At 39.0% G+C, this 17,795-nt stretch overlaps 1 protein-coding gene across 2 annotated transcripts; it reads left to right on the top strand.

Moving 5' to 3' along the window:
• The first annotated feature begins 237 nt into the window (after positions 1–237).
• On the top strand, positions 238–17,524 carry si:dkeyp-97b10.3 (uncharacterized). Of its 2 annotated transcripts, XM_065960418.1 has the most exons (18): positions 238–700; positions 4,757–4,788; positions 6,573–6,690; positions 7,476–7,508; positions 7,708–7,779; positions 8,105–8,137; positions 8,227–8,262; positions 8,623–8,664; positions 8,762–8,808; positions 8,922–8,974; positions 9,053–9,279; positions 9,458–9,711; positions 12,760–12,885; positions 14,249–14,384; positions 14,655–14,702; positions 14,786–14,860; positions 14,975–15,265; positions 16,083–17,524. In XM_065960418.1, exons 3-18 carry the CDS (start codon positions 6,624–6,626, stop codon positions 16,109–16,111), a joined length of 1,569 nt encoding a protein of 522 aa, XP_065816490.1. In that variant the 5' UTR covers positions 238–700; positions 4,757–4,788; positions 6,573–6,623; the 3' UTR covers positions 16,112–17,524. The 2 variants fall into 2 exon arrangements, with proteins under 2 accessions (XP_065816490.1, XP_020491839.2); XM_020636183.3 differs by lacking the exon at positions 6,573–6,690.
• Positions 17,525–17,795: the final 271 nt, after the last annotated feature.

Here is a 17,795-nt window from a genome sequence, read left to right as displayed (position 1 = left end):
GAACGGCAAACATCTCCTTATCTAACTCGCTTTTTTTTTGCTTTTTTTTTTACTGATGTGTTTCTGGTTAGGGTAAAAGTGCTGGAAGTCCGGCTGTAAATCATCATGACTTTCTTAAAAAACCCCGCTGAAGGCGGGACGCTGCACCCACGCCCACATGTTTGTTGGTGGGCTTTCTTGTACTGCGCTGCAGCTGCGCATCACCACAGATCTCCAAAGCTGCGCCTTGCTGCTGTTTCCTGCGCTGTGGTGAAGCATATGTTTTGCAGATCGATTTTCATATCCAGAGCTTGCGTGCACACAAACAACATTTAACGAGAGGAAACAATACATCCACATTTACGCTCCAGAAAGCCTGGCTGACTGATTTCCTTTAAGATTTTGGATTACTCTTGAGCACATTTTTATTTTTTTTGGGGGGGGGGATAAAATCCAGATGTTTTTGTTTTTCCTAAACAAAGGATGTTGCACCCAGTGATGCGAAGTTGTTAAACCACGAGGAATCAGATAACCATTGTTGTGCCTAGAGCTGCCCCGGACTTTACGCAGACACTGATAGCAGACGGTAGGATCATATTCATGCGGCTTTTACGCGCAGGTGCTGCACGCTGAACAGAAACTGTAACGGGATTTGGTTGCAGAGGAGGAGGATGGTGGCGGAGATGGCGAACTGTGGAGCGGCTTGTCACCTGGAGGACGGGTATAGTTTATTTTTTTTAATTTTTTTTCCAGTATTCTCTCCTAATATGAATACTGACTTCTGGCTTTACATCAGTTTTTCAGTTTCATTGTGCACAAATCAGACTAACATGATGCCTGTGTAGTGGATGCAGCGCTCAAAATCGCTCCCTCGCGGCAACACAGGAAGTGTGTTGTGTTTTGTGTTTCATTCGGTGGTGAGATCATTTCGTGCACGTTTAAGTAAAAGTAGTTTTTGAGATTATACTCTTCACTGCAAACATTATGCAACTGGACTTAGATCAAAGGAAAGTAATGTGAGTTTGCGGATGTGTGTGTGTGTGTGTGTGTGTGTGTGTGTGTGTGTGTGTGTGTGTGTGCCGCAGTGTTTGTTGTTACAGTGATGACTCACTGACACTGGTAAAAAGCCGAGTTCATGAAGCTACACAATGTAGGTTAAATACCAACAACTCAATTCTAATCACAATACTGTGGGAGATACTGTAATCTAGTATAGCATGCTCACTGCACCTTAATCTGTATATTATAATCCTAAGAATACACTTATATTTATAGCATTTATTCATATTTATAGCATTTATTTATTTATATTTATAGCATCCCATTAATCCAGCCATCCATATATACCTAATAATTCACTTTTTTTAGTCTACATCTGTAAATTTTGTAATTACTGTACATAGCACAGACTCTTGCACTTTCTGCTTATTTGCACTTCTGGTGAGATGCCAAACCTCATTTCGCTACTCTATACTTGTATATGTGTAATGACAATAAAGTTGAATCTCATCTCATCTCATCTCATCTCATCTCATTAAAACAACATATTTATAAATCTAAAGTCCTCCTAAAAGGTCATACAAAAAGCAGGCTGTTAAAAGTTAGAGCGTTAAAACACATGTGACACAAACATGTTTTAAACAAAATGCATTCCAGTTCCTTTTCTCTAATTGAAAAGTGAAGAATACTCCTTATTTGATTCACACATATCAGTTTATTCGATTTACAGAATTCAGTCTCAGTGGTTTTAAAACTGAAAACCACTGATAGTTGATGTGATACCGATGACTCATATTCCTCTGTGTATACTACTGCTGTTGTCCAGGTATTATTCACACGACAATGAGGGCTGGAAAAGTCCCTGAATGAACCACAGCAAACACACCGGCTCTTATAAACGACACACTACATAAAAGTACTTTAAAAGACACTTTATATTAGAGTCAGTATAGCAGGACAACATTCACTTTGTTGTGTTTATGGCCCTCTATAAACATCCCAGTGAAAGTAGTGAGGTGTCATATTAATAAGTGAAAGTACCAAAGGTCAGCTGCTTTTGTACTTCTGTGTGTATTGTGTATTGTTTATTTGGATCCCTCATTAGCCACTACCTAAGTAGCGACTACTCTTCCTGGGGTCCACTCATACAAACATGAATTTAAAATCCACACAATTTAAATGATAAAAAAACAAAAAAGTCGAAGACGGAACAGAAAAAGACAAAATTAGAAATAAATGACAACACAATAACAGGCAAAGTACAAGTATCAAGAACACCAAGATGAACCTATTGCACGTCAAGAAGGTAATCTCTCAAATGTCCACGTTACATCTATGCAATCAATCAGCGTTGGACAAATCTTATAATTATTTTCCTACTTAAAACACAGCAGAGTAACTAAACAATGACATACAAGACAAACATATACATACACACACATATACACACTATACATAGAAATTCTACACTAATTAGCAAAGATTGGTATTACAATTGATAAGTTCATGAGAGTCTCAGTGACACTAGATGTTTCTTTAATCTCTTTTTAAACACAGTTTTACTGGTAAGACTGGTAATATCTAATGGAAGATCATTCCACATCTTCATTCCTCGATACAAAGCAGTACGTTGTCTTGCGTTAGTGTTTGAGGGAGGAAGTGTAAAACAACCTCTTGAAGCATGCCTAGCATTGAAATCAGGACCATTGCAGCTGCAAAAAAAACAACAACATTTATGTAACATCTAGACAAACTGACAGTTGTTTATCTACACACAGATGTCCACTCTCGTCTTTGTGGTCATGGGAAATTGTGTTTAGCATGTGAATGTTGCATCCCTTATCTGTCAGCCAGCTAGAGACCAACACCCTCACAGAGGATTTTGTGATCATACTTTGTAGGCAGAACAGAAGATAGAAATGTAAAAGTCTGAGAGACTGTGCAGGTAGTTTATCCAGTATTGTAGCTTTTTTTTCTTTTTAACGCTGAGATGATCACTATGGCAAATAATGAGCCTGGGTGTTGCTGTGGCGAGACATGGCTTGCCAACAAGTTGACCTTGAACAGAAGTAAGCATATTTCCTGGACGTGAAATGTGAAAACAAAGGAAACCAATGTGCCTTATCAGGATCAACACATGCCAAATAAAAGCCCACATTCGGGGTCGGGCTTTAATAAACCTAATTTCCTGATTCATCATTTTTGCTTTTGATCACACTGTTCTGAAGTTTGAGGGAAAGACACAGGGCGGGATGTGACCTACTTTTTCACGCATCCTGGTGGTGAACTCGTTCTTCTTGTCTCCCCCAGATGTAGGCAGCTCAGGCGTGTTGCCTCTTGTCCAGACTGCGTCAACAGGTTGCTCCAGTCCTCTGTGCGCGCACACACACACACACACACACACACACACACACACACACACACACACACACACACACACACACACACACACACACACACACACACACACACAGCATCTGATCTATTATAACACTTGGACCTGACTCATTGTTTGGTGATAAAGTAAATTCCTGTACAGTAAAGCACTTATAATATTTAGATAGATTTCCAGACAGGATGAGGTGTTTGTAACGTCTCTTGTGCAGGTTAATATGGTTTAATTAGGGCTGCACGATATGAGAAAAATCTGCATGTGTGGAGTTACTTTGTTTGTTACGGTGATGGCCTTATGACGTTCAATAAATAAACAAATATTGAAGAGCTCAATCCAGCTAGATTTCTCAGGTTCTTATGCTGTTCTTCATGTTTTACACGATACCTATGTTTGCAACCTGTCAAACCTATCATTTACTCAAAATCTGTTTTTTTTTCCATCACTAAATTAGCACTAAGTAATCCAAAGTCAATCAATCATTATTTGTATAGCGCCAATTCAGAGCAGGCCGTGCATGGATGACGACGGCGGTGGTTGTTGTGGGGGAGGCTTCTAACACAGTGACACAGAAGGGGGAATGATAGCTGATAAGTAGCCTGAGCTTTGCAACATTTTGCAGATGTTCATATTGTGGTAAAGACGAATGGCACCTGACCGGTAGAAAGTTTTTTCTTTTTAACTGATCCAAATCTCAGTATGATGAATGTAGGCAGAATCAAATGCAAACTCATTACGATAATGACCAACGCCTTCATGTGTAAAACAAAACTATCGTTTACTCATTCTGGCAGTTCAAATATTGTCAGAGTCAATGATTAAGACACCGAAACTGATAACACTATCTGATCATATCATGTCAATATCATACCACTGAAAACAATTGTTTAATGGCTATGAATCAGTAAGTCCCAACTGCTGTGTCTGAAACTGAGTGCAGAACAGTGTCTGTATAAAAAAAGAGATAGTTTTGTTCAAAGACACAACTTCCCATCCTGTATCTTTCCATGCGTGGTTTCCTGTACCATTAACGCTGCTGTGAAAGTGGGTCAGAGAGGAGTGAGGCTTTGTGTGCGAAGATGAATGTACCGTTAAATAGGAGGTGTCAGAAGTGTGTATGAGGTGCACATTTCCTGTTTTTTCAAATTCGTTTAACTGTGTGTGTGTGTGTGTGTGTGTGTGTGTGTGTGTGTGTGTGTGTGTGTGTGTGTGTTTCTATCTGAAAGCAGAAGTGGCTTTAGTTCAAGAGCCTGCAGCTGCACGGTTATAATGGGTCACTTCTAACCTCTGGATTCTTTCTTATCATCATCACACAACTCAGACGACCCTCACATGACTCTCTGTGTAATTTCAACTTGTCTGACTCTTATCTCCTCTGCCCCACAGAGACGGAGACATCCCTGTACCTGGTAACAAAGGTAAACATCAACCCCCCCCTCCTTTTTTTTCTTTTTTTTTTACCCTCCTCGCTGTTGACTTCTCTGTCTCCTTTCACTTTCACATGACAGGCTGCATATGTTTGTGTTGTTTCTTCATACAGTCATTGTGCTTCGTCTCTCCTCTGGCCCCTTTTAATATTTAAAACTATAGTGCATCCCCATCCATTATTTCTCCCTGTTGTTTTTCCTTCACTTCTGTATCCCTTCTGACCATTCTCTCTGTGAGGTTCTGCCCTTCCTGATTTCCATATTATTTGCCTTAGAGGGCAGAAAGTTTTTTGCATATTCATCCTATTACTTGTGTCTGAAGTTTTACACTTGTTTTTTCACATAATGCATACACATTTTTTCGACTTATTTATTCATTTATTTGTTCCTTGCACAAAGGGCAGGTTTATACGTTTTTCTTCCTCCTGCACTTTTTCGTTCTTGGTAAAGGCAAAAATGAAAACAAAGTATTCCTCTACATTGTACTGCTTAAAAATAATGAAATAAAACAAATGAAATGAAACATGTACACACAATTTAAGATATATATTTTCAAATGTTCTCTAATATTGGCTTTTTCCATTGAGAGTGACCTTATCTTTACCTCTTAGGATTAAAACAGAGATCTAATTGAATTAAAAAAGACACTCTGTTGTAGACATGTTAATAATAGATAGCGATAAATAAATGGTCAGGATTAAAAATGCAGAGATCAGACTTTTCTCTTCTCAAATGATTACAATCAGAGCTGCAGTTATTGATTTCCAGTCATTCAAAATAAAAGCAATTACCAGATACTCTATGGGGATAATTCATATTTTGGTCTTTTTTTTTTTAAAGTAAAAACACAAACAACTTTTGTTAATACTAAACTTAAAAAAATAAATAAAACACACTACAGGAACGGCTGTGGTTCCGTGGTAGAGTTGGTTTTCTCTCAACCGAAAGGTCAGTGGTTCGATCCCCAGCTCCTGCAGTTACATGTCCGATGTGTCCTTGGGCAAGACACCATAACCCCAAGTGGCTCCTAGTGCTTCCTCGGCAGTCGAAGGAATGCTTAGATACTGATGGTCACATTACATAGAAACCTCTGTCATCAGTGTGTGAATGTGTAGGTGTGACTTGCGTTAAAAGCACTCTCTGTAGTCGGAAGACTAGAAAAGCGATATACAAGCTCAAGTCCATTTACCGCTCATGAAGAAGTTTTCCGTTCTAGACTCTATTTTTGGACACAATTAGAAGATGTAATTTGGAGCTTGGGCAGAAATAAGATGAGCTTTTTTCGAAATATGTTTCATTTTATTAGACTAAACAATTAATTTATTTATAGAGGAAAAATAATAAAACATCATTCGATAACTACAATACATTTTAGTAACAGTGAAACCACATTTCAAGTGACTAACGATGCTTCTTAATTCAATATTAGTACAAAATTCAAAACTTCTGTGTGGAACATGGTGTTTAATACATCAAATGTGGCTGGCCTGTTATGCGTTAAGCCCAGTTGCAAAAACTTTTAAAATTGTATGATGAGATACACTAAAAACTCTATTTATTTTGCATCAATAGACTAAAAGGTTAAGCTTCACTGCCGTGCACTACACAGCCTCTTGAAGCACTTTCCCTTTTTTCTTTTGCTATTTTCTTTTACACCAGCAGATGGCAGCAAACACCCATGAAACTAACCAAACTTTAGAAGCTGCGACCAAGTGTGTGTCTGCATGTTCATGTGTGTATCTGTGAGGGTGTTTGCTCTCCACCTTGTTTGTCAGGCTGATGAAGGATGAAGCCATGCCAGGGTGAAGAGGGATGCCTGCTGGCAGATGAGGCTGCAGCAGAGAAAGAGATTGGCCATGGGAGGCCATCGAGGACAGAAAGAGAGAAAAGAGAGTGAGTGAGGGGAAGAGAGGGGAGAGAGAGATAGAGAGAGAGAGAGAGAAAGGAGAAGCAGACGGATTGAGCAGAGTGGAGGAGAGAGAGAGATTGATGAGGGAGGTGCTGTGAGTGGAGCAGTGATGGCAGCATCTGCTTGTTAGTCTAAGATAAAACTCCGCGAGCCATAGAGGATGGGCTCCATCCATTAGCTGGCCAGGCACTCAGCCAGATGGCCTGGTCCACGGACATTCACTGCTGCTGGGGAGAGAGAGAGAGAGAGAGAGAGGAGGCGGCGGTTCCTCTGGACCCATCTGTATAAATGTGCCAGAATGTTAATGCACGGCACTTATCATAGTCTTCTTCACAGGGTGCCACAGTTCATCTGCTCAGGAATGATAAATATGTAAAAGCTGGTGTAAGTGAGACATGCTGAGGGCTTTTTTAGATGACTAGTACGGATAGGGACTGTTTATGAAAACACAGAAGTAAACATCAAGTAGATGTTTTGTCTTCACCTGTTTGGAGAGTCACAAAAAGTAAAACTTGGTACTTTTATCTGTTTGTCTGTCTGTTTTTTTTTTTCTACACAAGGAAAGGTTAAATCAGTGGGAGAAGTGTTCATGTGGCTGCATCAGAAATGTTATTCTCTGCCTTGAAAACAACACATTTTCCATCATAATGTAGGAATATATATACAGTATGACCCAGTAATCAAGAACACTTCTCACATGTGAACACCATTTCATCATTTTTAAACAAAAATGAACTAACCTTTAGACAATCATACTGTTGTGTTCCAGATAATCTCACAGAAAGTGAAGGCAGTGGTTCAGGTAAGCACACATATCATACCAAACTCTTTCCATCTTACTCATTCGTAAACGTTGTCATCTGTTGATTACTTTTTCATTTCCATGAAGTCTTCTTCCCTTGTAACTTGTAGCCCTTGTTGCACGAATCTGTTTTACTCGTCACTTATTGGAAATTCAGTGCAAAGCTTCCCACTCATCCCTTTCATTTTTGGTTTGTCAGAAAACACAGGGACATCCACTGAGGACAGCTCCGAGGAGGAAGAGGAGGACAAAGAGGGGGACGAGGACTCTGGTAATATATTGTCATCCTGTCTCGTGTGATAAAATTATCAAGTCCCTAGTACCAAACATCATTACTCTCACAAATATATGCTACTCTTAACAGATTTTCCTGGCAATTAAACTTATTGTCCAACAGGTTTGCTCTTTCCCACTATGATCTACCCTTAGTCCCAAGCTATTCTAACTTGCAGCTCGCAGATTCTTTATATTAACTGTTTGAACGTGAGACTGGTATTGTCCACATCCAAGTCAGTATGGAAAGCAAGTTAGCATATTCCCCCAAAAATGTCCATCTCTTTTCTCATCTTCCCTTCTTTCGCACATGTTCTCACCAGAATCCTTTGCTGGAAAGGATGAAGGAGAGAAAGGTAATTATCACCGTTGGCATTTCAAACCCCTTGAAAATCGTTATAACTTGAGATTTGAACCGAGTTGATCTCCTTTGTGTTCTTTGCAGACGATGAGGAGGCCGATGCGGAGGAGTCTATGAGAGGTACGACACTTCTTGAGAAAAATATTAATACCTCCCTTGTGAGATGAAGCTACTGGTCAGCTTTTAAAAAAACTATTTGTTGTGTACACTGAGGCTGCCATGTTTGCTTGTTGCCAGGGGTTACCATGGATTCAGTCACAACCCATCTTTAGGGCATCAATACTACATCATTATGCCAGATGACTGATGACTTTTTAGAACATGGTGTATTTTGTCGCGTAGTTGAACGTGCACCTCGCCTCTCTGACGACCCAAAATAACTTCCACGATCGAAATCGTTTGCCAGAGTCTTATCACAGACATTTGGCGTCATGTTTTTCATATACGGTAATACTGGACTTGAATTATTTAATCTTCCAGAGTCCGTTTTGAGACCTGGAGCCGAGGCTTCTCATGGGAAAGGTAGGCAGAAATCTTGTAATAGAACATGATTACTGTTCTGCAAATTGAGTTGTGTGCCTAGTACAACATCATCACATTTGTGTGTGTGTCATGATAGATGAGAGGCCTAAATACTGCTGTGAAAAATGCAAAGCCATCCAGCAGGTGAGCTCAGACACTAAATACCTGTCTGCACAACCTCTCATATATACACATTTATGTACCTTCTCTTCTTATTTTATTATTGTAAAAACAAACTATGTTGGTTCCATTGACAGAGCCACAGCCATGAGCTTGTTACGCCCAGGAAGATCAGTAAGGGACGATTACAGTGAGTACCACAGATCAGGTCTGCTCTGTGCACACTCAGAATGGTTCTGCATGTAACTCATCAGTTATTTTTGTGTAGGGTTCAGCTGGAAGGAGAGGGCACGTACGAGTGTTCGGTCACAGGTTTGGTGTTTGAAGCGTCAGAGCAGGTCCTCCTACGGTACTCGGTCTTGTCCTGGTCCAAATTTGGCGCGTTCCTGCGGGACTCCTGGAAATTCGCAGGACCCATTTTCAACGTGGACACGGTCGGTAAAGATGCTTCGGTCCTCAGGTCCATCCAGTTCCCTCACTCCCTCTGCCTCGCGGGTGAGAACAAGGTTTCATGTTGTCTGTGTTTTAATATTAAATTCATTCAAGTGAAATGACCAATCTTGAGGCCTTTACAACAAATGCTTATTTTACAGAGAGTATCATGAACGTCACCTTTGATGCTCAAAATGAAAAAAAAAACCTATCTTTTTTCAAAAATGTCATCCTCACACAGATCCAGAAAATGAGATGACATTCAGTGTCCTGCACATAAAAGACAACCGTCCGCTCATTGAGCCCATAGTGGACCACTCAGGTAGTCATGTGAAGTGGAATGTGTCGTCCCTGTCGCCCGTGGGTCCCATAATTCAGACAACCCAGTCTGTGGAGCACCACGGGGTGGTCCTGGTCTACAAGCAGCTGGGCAGTGGCAACAACAACTACAGCTTCCATGTCTATCTGGCCACCAACAGCGCATCTGACATCAAGGTAAGCATTGGGGAGTATTGTGTAGTGATTGTTATAAAATCATCCTAGACGCGGTAGTTGACTAATTTAAAAATGAAGGTAATTTCAGGTGAAAAACAAAACTGTTGTCCTGGGGTCAATCTGACCCTAAATTCAATCTCTTGCTGTGAAATATGTTTTTTATTCATCAAATGGTCTGAAAATAATGGGGTTTTTCAGTACTATGCTCTTCATGATTAAAATAAATTTGAGGTTATTTGATTGATTTATTGTTTTTTTTATTGAATTTACTAACGTCTGTTGGGGTCAAAAAGACCCTGCAGCACAAAGTGGTGCATTGGAGCAAATGATCACACCACACTGCTTTCTAAAACATCTTTGATCTTGGATATTTGATTTCCGGGGTCAAGCAATAGTTATGACGACAACAAAACTCAGTTTCCTGCACTAGTGAGGTCTTTGACTGTATTAGTTTACGAGCAGAGAGTTGAAAGATTTACTGGTAAACTAGTGGACAGCAAAAATTCTTCATGTTAACAAGTATGGTGCAAAATATCTACTAGTTAACTAGTGAGGCTCGGTATGGCCAGCCCTTTAACATTAAATGAGTCTGGCTGACAAGTGGCAATTTAGTTTTCACTATTGGAAATTACATTTCAACATGTCAAAATGTCATTTTGGTCAACATATCAATAATGTCATTTTGACTTGTAAGAATTGCATTTTAGATATCTAGAATTAATTTGTGGTATCTGTAATGTAAGAACAATTGTAGATATCATAAATGAACTTTGTCACTCGTAAAAATTGAATTTTTGATATCAAGAATGAACATTTTTAGTGGGAATTGAGTTGAAAATTACATTGTGGATATGTCGGCTTGGAATTCTAACATGTCAAAAAGCAATTATTGATATCTGCAATTTATTTCTCATTTTCCTCAAACAGTTTACTAGTAAAGGTATCTTTTTGGCCTCTGCAGCAGCTCCCCCTCACCCAGCTGCCCCCCCTGACCCATCACCCAAAAAACAGGTGTAAATTCTGCCCTCGCCAGAGTGATCGGAAATGTGCCAAAAATGCAGAGCATATACAGATCATGCCATTACTACCTGCCTCGCATGCAGGCATGTAAATGAGGTCGTATTGGCCTTAAATCTCAAATGGAATTTAAAAAAATGGTGCTAATGTGTTTGAATGAAGTTGTTACTAAAGGTGTAACACAGAATTGGGTTAAGAATCCACTTTATATTCTCTAAATGACAATCAATCCAGACGGGGTCAATTTGACCCCAGAGGACAGCAGGTGTGATTATTTGTTGCCATTCATAAAATACAAATGAATCAAACACAGCATCTTCACTAAACTTATACTTAGACATAGACATATACCACTCTGTGATAAGTCAAAGAGTCAAAATGATATAAAGTCAACATCATTTTTTTTTTTCATTTCTTTTTCACTCAAAAACATACTTTTATGTAAACAAGGTCTATTGGCCCTAAATTAAAAAAGGTAATGGGTTGGACTGAAGTCAGACTAAAGGTGTAACACAGAATTGATTGAATTCATTTATGTTATATTCCTCAAATTACAGTCAAACCAGACGGGGTCATTTTGACCCCAGTGGACGGCAGGTGTATAGCAATCAGGAGGACATAACGAGGGTTAAGAAGTTGAAGATTCCTGTTGTTTTTATGTGGGGTTTTTTTAAGGCGTGCAGGCGATTGTACATGAATAAAAAGATTTCTGTTTTTTCTCCAGAGTTTTTAGTTCTTGTTGTCTTGCAATGTCCCGGTATCTGTTCCTTTAAGGTGATTCATTTCTGACGTTATAATACTGGATACATCCCTCACACAAGGTTATTGTCTAAATTAAAAAAAAATTAAAATGCTCTTCTGAATCCCAGCTCCTTGAGACAAATATATTACACATTTAATCAGCACCTCTTCTGCACTATTTAAAAACAGCGTTAATGAGCCAAAGTCAAAGTGACAACCCTCTCGTGACTCTCCACCTGAAGGACCTTTTTCTTTTTTAAAGTGAGGAATTTTTGCATTCCCTCCAGCAAAAAATACAACAAACTTCCTTAAAAAAAAAAACCATTTCCTTGCATGCATAGGAGAAATAAATATTCCATTCATGAGACCATCACCTGAGTCCACCTAATTGTTTCTTTCATGATTTACTATTTCACCAATCATATAAAACTCCAGCAAAATGCCTGTAAGAACGATGAAACTGCATGTGTGTGGGAAAAAAAAAGAACAGAATGATAGCCACAAATTTCACTTCTTGTTTTGTTGTTTTAAGTCTGGACTGACGTTGTTGTGGTCCCTCAAGAATAGACATCGGATTGCCAGGCTTTTTGAATACACTGGAGCAGAAGTCAAACTGAAATTTGATGTGATGTTGTAAGACTTCATTGTCAGGTTGCAAAAATACTGTAATATACAGAGACAGAGAGAAACTCAAACTCAGGGTTCTGTGAAGAAAACCTGCCCCTAACAAGGTAAGGTTCACAGACTCAGTTGCCATAGTAACAGACTCAGAGCTAAAGTTACCTCTCTTTCTGGAACGGGCTTGAGTTACCCCTCTTTCTGAAAGAGAAAACCCAGAGTTTCCATCATTTCAGGGTTATCAGACTCAGAATTTGCAGTAAACCTGCTTTCTGAAACAGGCCTCTTGTCAAATTGAATGCCAAAAAGTGTTTTTAATCAAAATAGTCTGATTCGGCTGCTTTGTGTATGACTGTAAGGCCACTGTAATTGTACCGTAATTCTGACAGCTACATGATGAAAGCATTCTGACGCAGGGGTCACTCTGGAAGTGTGTGAGGGTGCGTGTGAAAGGATGCAGCTGGTGAGGAATTGCCAGGAAACATGTTATAATTCATGTTTTCCCATATGATGAGTCCCATCACTAATGGGACTAAACTATTCATTGGTTTCTTCTTTTAATATCGCCTTCAGTTTTTACAATCCTACCCTGATTAACTATGATTCAGCTCATCCTCCGCTTGACGGTGACTTTATCTTCTGTCTTTCTGCTATGTTGCTAATTTAAACCAGGATATACGCAAGCAGGTGCAGGGCTACAAGAACCGTTACATCCGGATAGAGAAGCCCCCCACGTGTAAACTGGATGAGGGGACGTATCGTCTGCTGAGCGAGCCGGAGGGAGAGATCAAACCCGAGGTGTGTGTGTCTCTCTTCTTCATATACGTGTGTATCAAAAGTAACAGCAGCATCATCACCATCTTAGTATTTGTTAGACATTGGCTGCATATGAAAAATATTTGAACACTCCAAATATTTCAAGTTCACCAATCAGTCCTGACAGCATTCTAAAAAAAAAAAAAATGTTTCATTGAATCAGTTTTAACTTTTAATATCCCAACCTGTTTTGTTTCTCTGCATAACATTCATCACAATCCATGAAACAGGACGATAACAGTGAGCAGTGAAATAATCAGACAGCAGCAGGAACCACTAGCCTTTACAACAGGAGGACAAAACTAAAGCCTAGCCTCACACAGTACACACACACACTTAATGATCCATACAACCTTCTCCACTCAGGCTACAGATACAGATCTCTCACCTTCAGGACTAAGAGATGTCAAGCTTTGTGCCCCACATCCATCAGACTCACGAATGGCTGATCTAATTATTTATTTATTTTTAACACTACTCTTTTTAACCTTTCATAAAATGATGTACGACCTATTTATCATGCCTTTGATATGTCTCACCATGAGGCAGTTCTTTTCTTACCACTGTGACTTTTGCTGCTTTGCTAAAATGCTCATGATGGATATGCCGGATCTTTGTAATATAACAATAAGTAAGGTCTTTTACCTGCTTTTTGTAACATAATAATGAGTGAGGTCTTTTACCTGCTTTTTGTAACATAACAATGAGTAAGGTCTTTTACCTGCTTTTTGTAACATAACAATGAGTAAGGTCTTTTACCTGCTTTTTGTAACATAATAATGAGTGAGGTCTTTTACCTGCTTTTTGTAACATAACAATAAGTAAGGTCTTTTACCTGCTTTTTGTAACATAACAATGAGTAAGGTCTTTTACCTGCTTTTTGTAACTTAACAATGAGTGAGGTCTTTTACCTGCTTTTTGTAACATAACAATGAGTAAGGTCTTTTACCTGCTTTTTGTAACATAACAATAAGTAAGGTCTTTTTACCTGCTTTTTGTAAAATGTCTCGAGATAACACTTGTTATGAGTTGACGCTATACAAATAAAAATTGATTGATTGATTGATTGACCAGGCAACATGAATGTTTATTCATTTTTAACCCTAGAATCTTGAGTATTATGTATTGCTGATCTGTCATGCATCGTTTGTTACGGCCTACAAGCTTCACTCACTCAGGACTCTTTGATTTTACATTTGGATGTTGATATGTGATACGTGCTTGTGTGTGGTTTGTTTTTGTACTGTGCTGTCATTCGTGTGAGCTCACTGATGCTTTTATTTTTACACGACTGAAGTTCCTGACAGATAAATCATGTGATTTGAATTGAATTGTCTCTGTGCAGGATTTGAAATTCACCCTTGCTGTGACTAAGATGAAAGGCTACTTTGAAGCTTTCTTTGAGCAGCCTCCTCCCTTTAAGTTGTCTCTCGTAGAGATCGACACTGATGAGACTGTTTGGTCAGCCACCATCAGAGAAGGTAAGCGTCAGTTTGGTCTCACTCTGGAGGTATTTTAGGATTTCCAGGCGAATACTTAACATCTTGGTGTTGGCACAAAAAAAAAAAGACTATGCTTCACTGAAAACCCAAAGTTTGTCACACATTTCCTTGTGTTTGGATCTGTTAAAAGTGAAAGAAAAGTTCATCATAATGTATTAATATTAACCTCAAAGTGTTGACTGCTGTGTTTTTTTCTTGTGTCATTGAGTTTCTACTTCAGAGGGATTTAGTCTTTTTTTCTATTCTTAGGTGACTGTGTGGGTGACACAGAAAAAAAGCCAAGGAAAAGGACAAACAGTAAGATTCCTGTTTTTCCAGCACAGTTGTTGTCCCTTAAATAAAATCTCTGTCTCATCTAATTTAATCTCTGTCTGTCACAGGCAGGCATGGGAGCAGCAGCCCGTCAGAAGGAGAAGAAACAGGCTGTAAAAGACCTCGATGGCGGGACGAAACAGGTGACTTTACTCACTCTTACAAACTCAAACTCAAACTTACAAAAACACTTTGAGGCACAACTTTGAGTTTGGCCCTCAGTACTAATATTCAGTGCCTACTGTATGTGTGTCCAGATGGGATGAAAACAGGGATCACTCAGGGTCAAGAAATGTCGGAGAAGCAGCTACTGCAGGTGGCCAAGCGGCTCGGGAAGGAGTGGAAGCAGGTGGCTATCTATCTGGACTTGAACTACAAGGAGCTGGACGACATCCAGTCAGCAGAGAAAGATGTGACCATGCAGAAGCTGAAGATGCTTTTGGAGTGGAAGAAGAAGAGGCGACCGGGAGAGGCAACGGCATATCACCTGTCGAAGAGTGTGGAGGATCTGGAGGACCTTCCCAATGAGGTCCATCAGACGCTGCAAGGTAAGAAACTGTGGATATACATGATCTACTCTATATTGTATAATGGTGGCTGATAACCTCAAGTTAGAGATGATTTATCTCTAGATTTAATGACAAATTGTTAGCATATGCTAATGCTAATATACTTACTGTGTCAATAACGTGCTTATGTTTATGAAGTTTAACACCTTGGTTAAGTCTGTCAGCACATAAACATTAGCTTATATCTCATAACACAAAGTAAAGCTGAGGCTAAGGGGGTTTCATACCCAGAAATCAAAATACTAGAAATATTGAAATTAGACCTGAAGATGATAAAAAAGAAAACAAAATACTAAATTTTCTGGACACATTTTGTGCCAATCCACATCAAGCTTTTTGAGACATTTAGTCCCTAAACAAACTGGTCGACAAACAAAGCACCATTTTCAATCAGAGCCACGCGGGTATGGCTATATAGTCCAATGATTTGCTGGATACAACTGTTAAACTTTGCTGATGTTCTTATTCAAATTGAATTAACACTTTGAATTGTTTTGCCTGCTTGGATTAAATCAACTACTTTCTGGCACCACATCATGATGTTGACTTGTATGATGCTTAGCAAAACCTGGGAAGACTGTTGTTAAAGATGCAAACACAAAAGATAAAAATCTTTATTGTTATAATTGTCGCGGCTTTAAAGAAAATAACTTGTAACAGGCACTTGTCTTTCTTTTAAAAAATGTTCATGTGTTTTTATTCATCATTAGATTTATCTTTGTTACTGTATATTAACACCATATATAGTACGTAATTGTTAAACACGTTATTTTGCCTTGTTTTGTTTTTTCTTCAGGCATGATGGACAATCAAGCAGCTAAGTGAAAAAGGACTTCCATTGACTGATGGATTTCTGTGTCTTGAAAAGAAAAATCTCAGGAGTACAACAAAGCAAAGAAAGGTTGACAGAGCAAACATCAGCTTGATTCCCAGTTTATTTCTCTTTTCTGGACTTGAAACTGAGTGATGGTTTATTTTAAAGCTGCATTTCATCAGAAGAGCCAGAGTCTTAACACCTGATGAGCATTTCCAGACTTCAGTTCAAGCGTAGTCTCTTCCTGTGATGCTTACAGGAACAGACTGAACATACAGCTTCCTTTGTTTAGCCTGGATTTCATTCTTTGCATTTCAGGTTTAGAAAAATGACCAGTACAGGTAGAGGTCATTGAGATATTTAGTAGCTAATTATGTAGCCAGTAACAGATGTACTGTACTGTAGGTGCTGCAGTGTTGAAACTGCAATAGAAATGGGGGGAAAAACAAACCTGTGTATGTTATTTCAGTTGTAAATGTTATGTTTGTGGGATTTTTTATAACAGAATAAGGCATTACACCACTTTCAAATACGTTTGACTTCCCGAAGTCAACAGACTGAAATACTAAGGACTTTTGAGTCTCATGCATTTTTATATTTGTGCACTCTGTCTTGTATATATTTGTTTCTGTTTTCAAACTTGTGATCTATTTTTTTTTACATCAAATTTTTTATTTTTACTTTTTCTAACGTGTAAAACTTAACTAATGTATAGAATAATCTTCAAATTTGACTTGAATTATGAATCCATTCCTGCCCTACTGCAACTGGAATGCAGTTGTCTTGTTTACATCTAAATGATAATTGTGTACATTACACAAGTATGCACTATGCTAAAGAAAAACAAAAACTATCACAAGCGATTCGGGGATGAATTTAAAGCCTGTGTTAAGTGCAGCTAACAGCTTACAGGCGACATTAATTGACTTTAATGAGACATCTTTTGCAGAAGATCATAGCTGCAGAGCTTAAAACTCTTTCGATCTGTACAAACAATCTGTAGCGTAAGATGCCTGTGGAAATAGTTCACTTAGACGTTCTCACCAATCTTTGTTGTTACTGTTTGGGAGAAGCTGGAGAAAAGTCGCATTGAATGTTGAGTCTGTTCTGTTCTTCCGTACCAACAATGTTTACATCAGAGAACATCAACATGTTACCACCAACAATCACGCCTGTTTTTTTCGCACTTGTTTCAAACATGTCAGAGCCCATAAGAGGAATTGTGAATAAGCATAAAGAGAAAAATGTTGACTGAATATAACATAATAATGTCTCCCTGTTTTACTTCAGTATACCTGCAATGTTATCTGTAATTAAAGCTCCTGTAGGGACTTTGTAACTGGTTATGAAACAGGCTAAATATATATTATTGATGCCTCATTATGTCCTATAAAAGCAAAGAAGACCATCAGCTTGAAGATAAATTGTTTCTATATCGTCATTTTAAAATACCTGAAACCACTGCCGCAGGGAAGGTGTCACACAAAGTGATTGGCGGCTGAGCCTCAGTTGGTAGAGTCGTCGTCTGTCAACCGGAAGGTCAAGGGTTCAATCCCCAGCTGGGCAACATGTCCGATGTGTCCTTGGGCAAGACACTTAACCCCGAATTGCTCCCGCTGCTTCGGTAGTGGTGTATGAATGGGATTAGTCACTTCTGATGGATGATACTACATAGGGATCACTACCATCAGTGTG

Source organism: Labrus bergylta, chromosome 11 (genome assembly GCF_963930695.1).
Source record: "Labrus bergylta chromosome 11, fLabBer1.1, whole genome shotgun sequence".
Taxonomy (NCBI): Eukaryota; Metazoa; Chordata; class Actinopteri; order Labriformes; family Labridae; genus Labrus; species Labrus bergylta.
The sequence above is the reverse complement of the archived record's forward strand: the minus strand, read 5'-3'. Positions and strand labels throughout refer to the sequence as shown.

Excerpts from the sequence above, each read along its gene's own strand:
- si:dkeyp-97b10.3 (XM_020636183.3), top strand. The coding sequence starts at position 651 with ATGGTGGCGGAGATGGCGAACTGTGGAGCGGCTTGTCACCTGGAGGAC. Across the intron at positions 7,509-7,707 it reads AAGTGAAGGCAGTGGTTCAG|AAAACACAGGGACATCCACT; the intron begins GTAAGCACACAT and ends TTGGTTTGTCAG. Across the intron at positions 7,780-8,104 it reads AGAGGGGGACGAGGACTCTG|AATCCTTTGCTGGAAAGGAT; the intron begins GTAATATATTGT and ends TGTTCTCACCAG.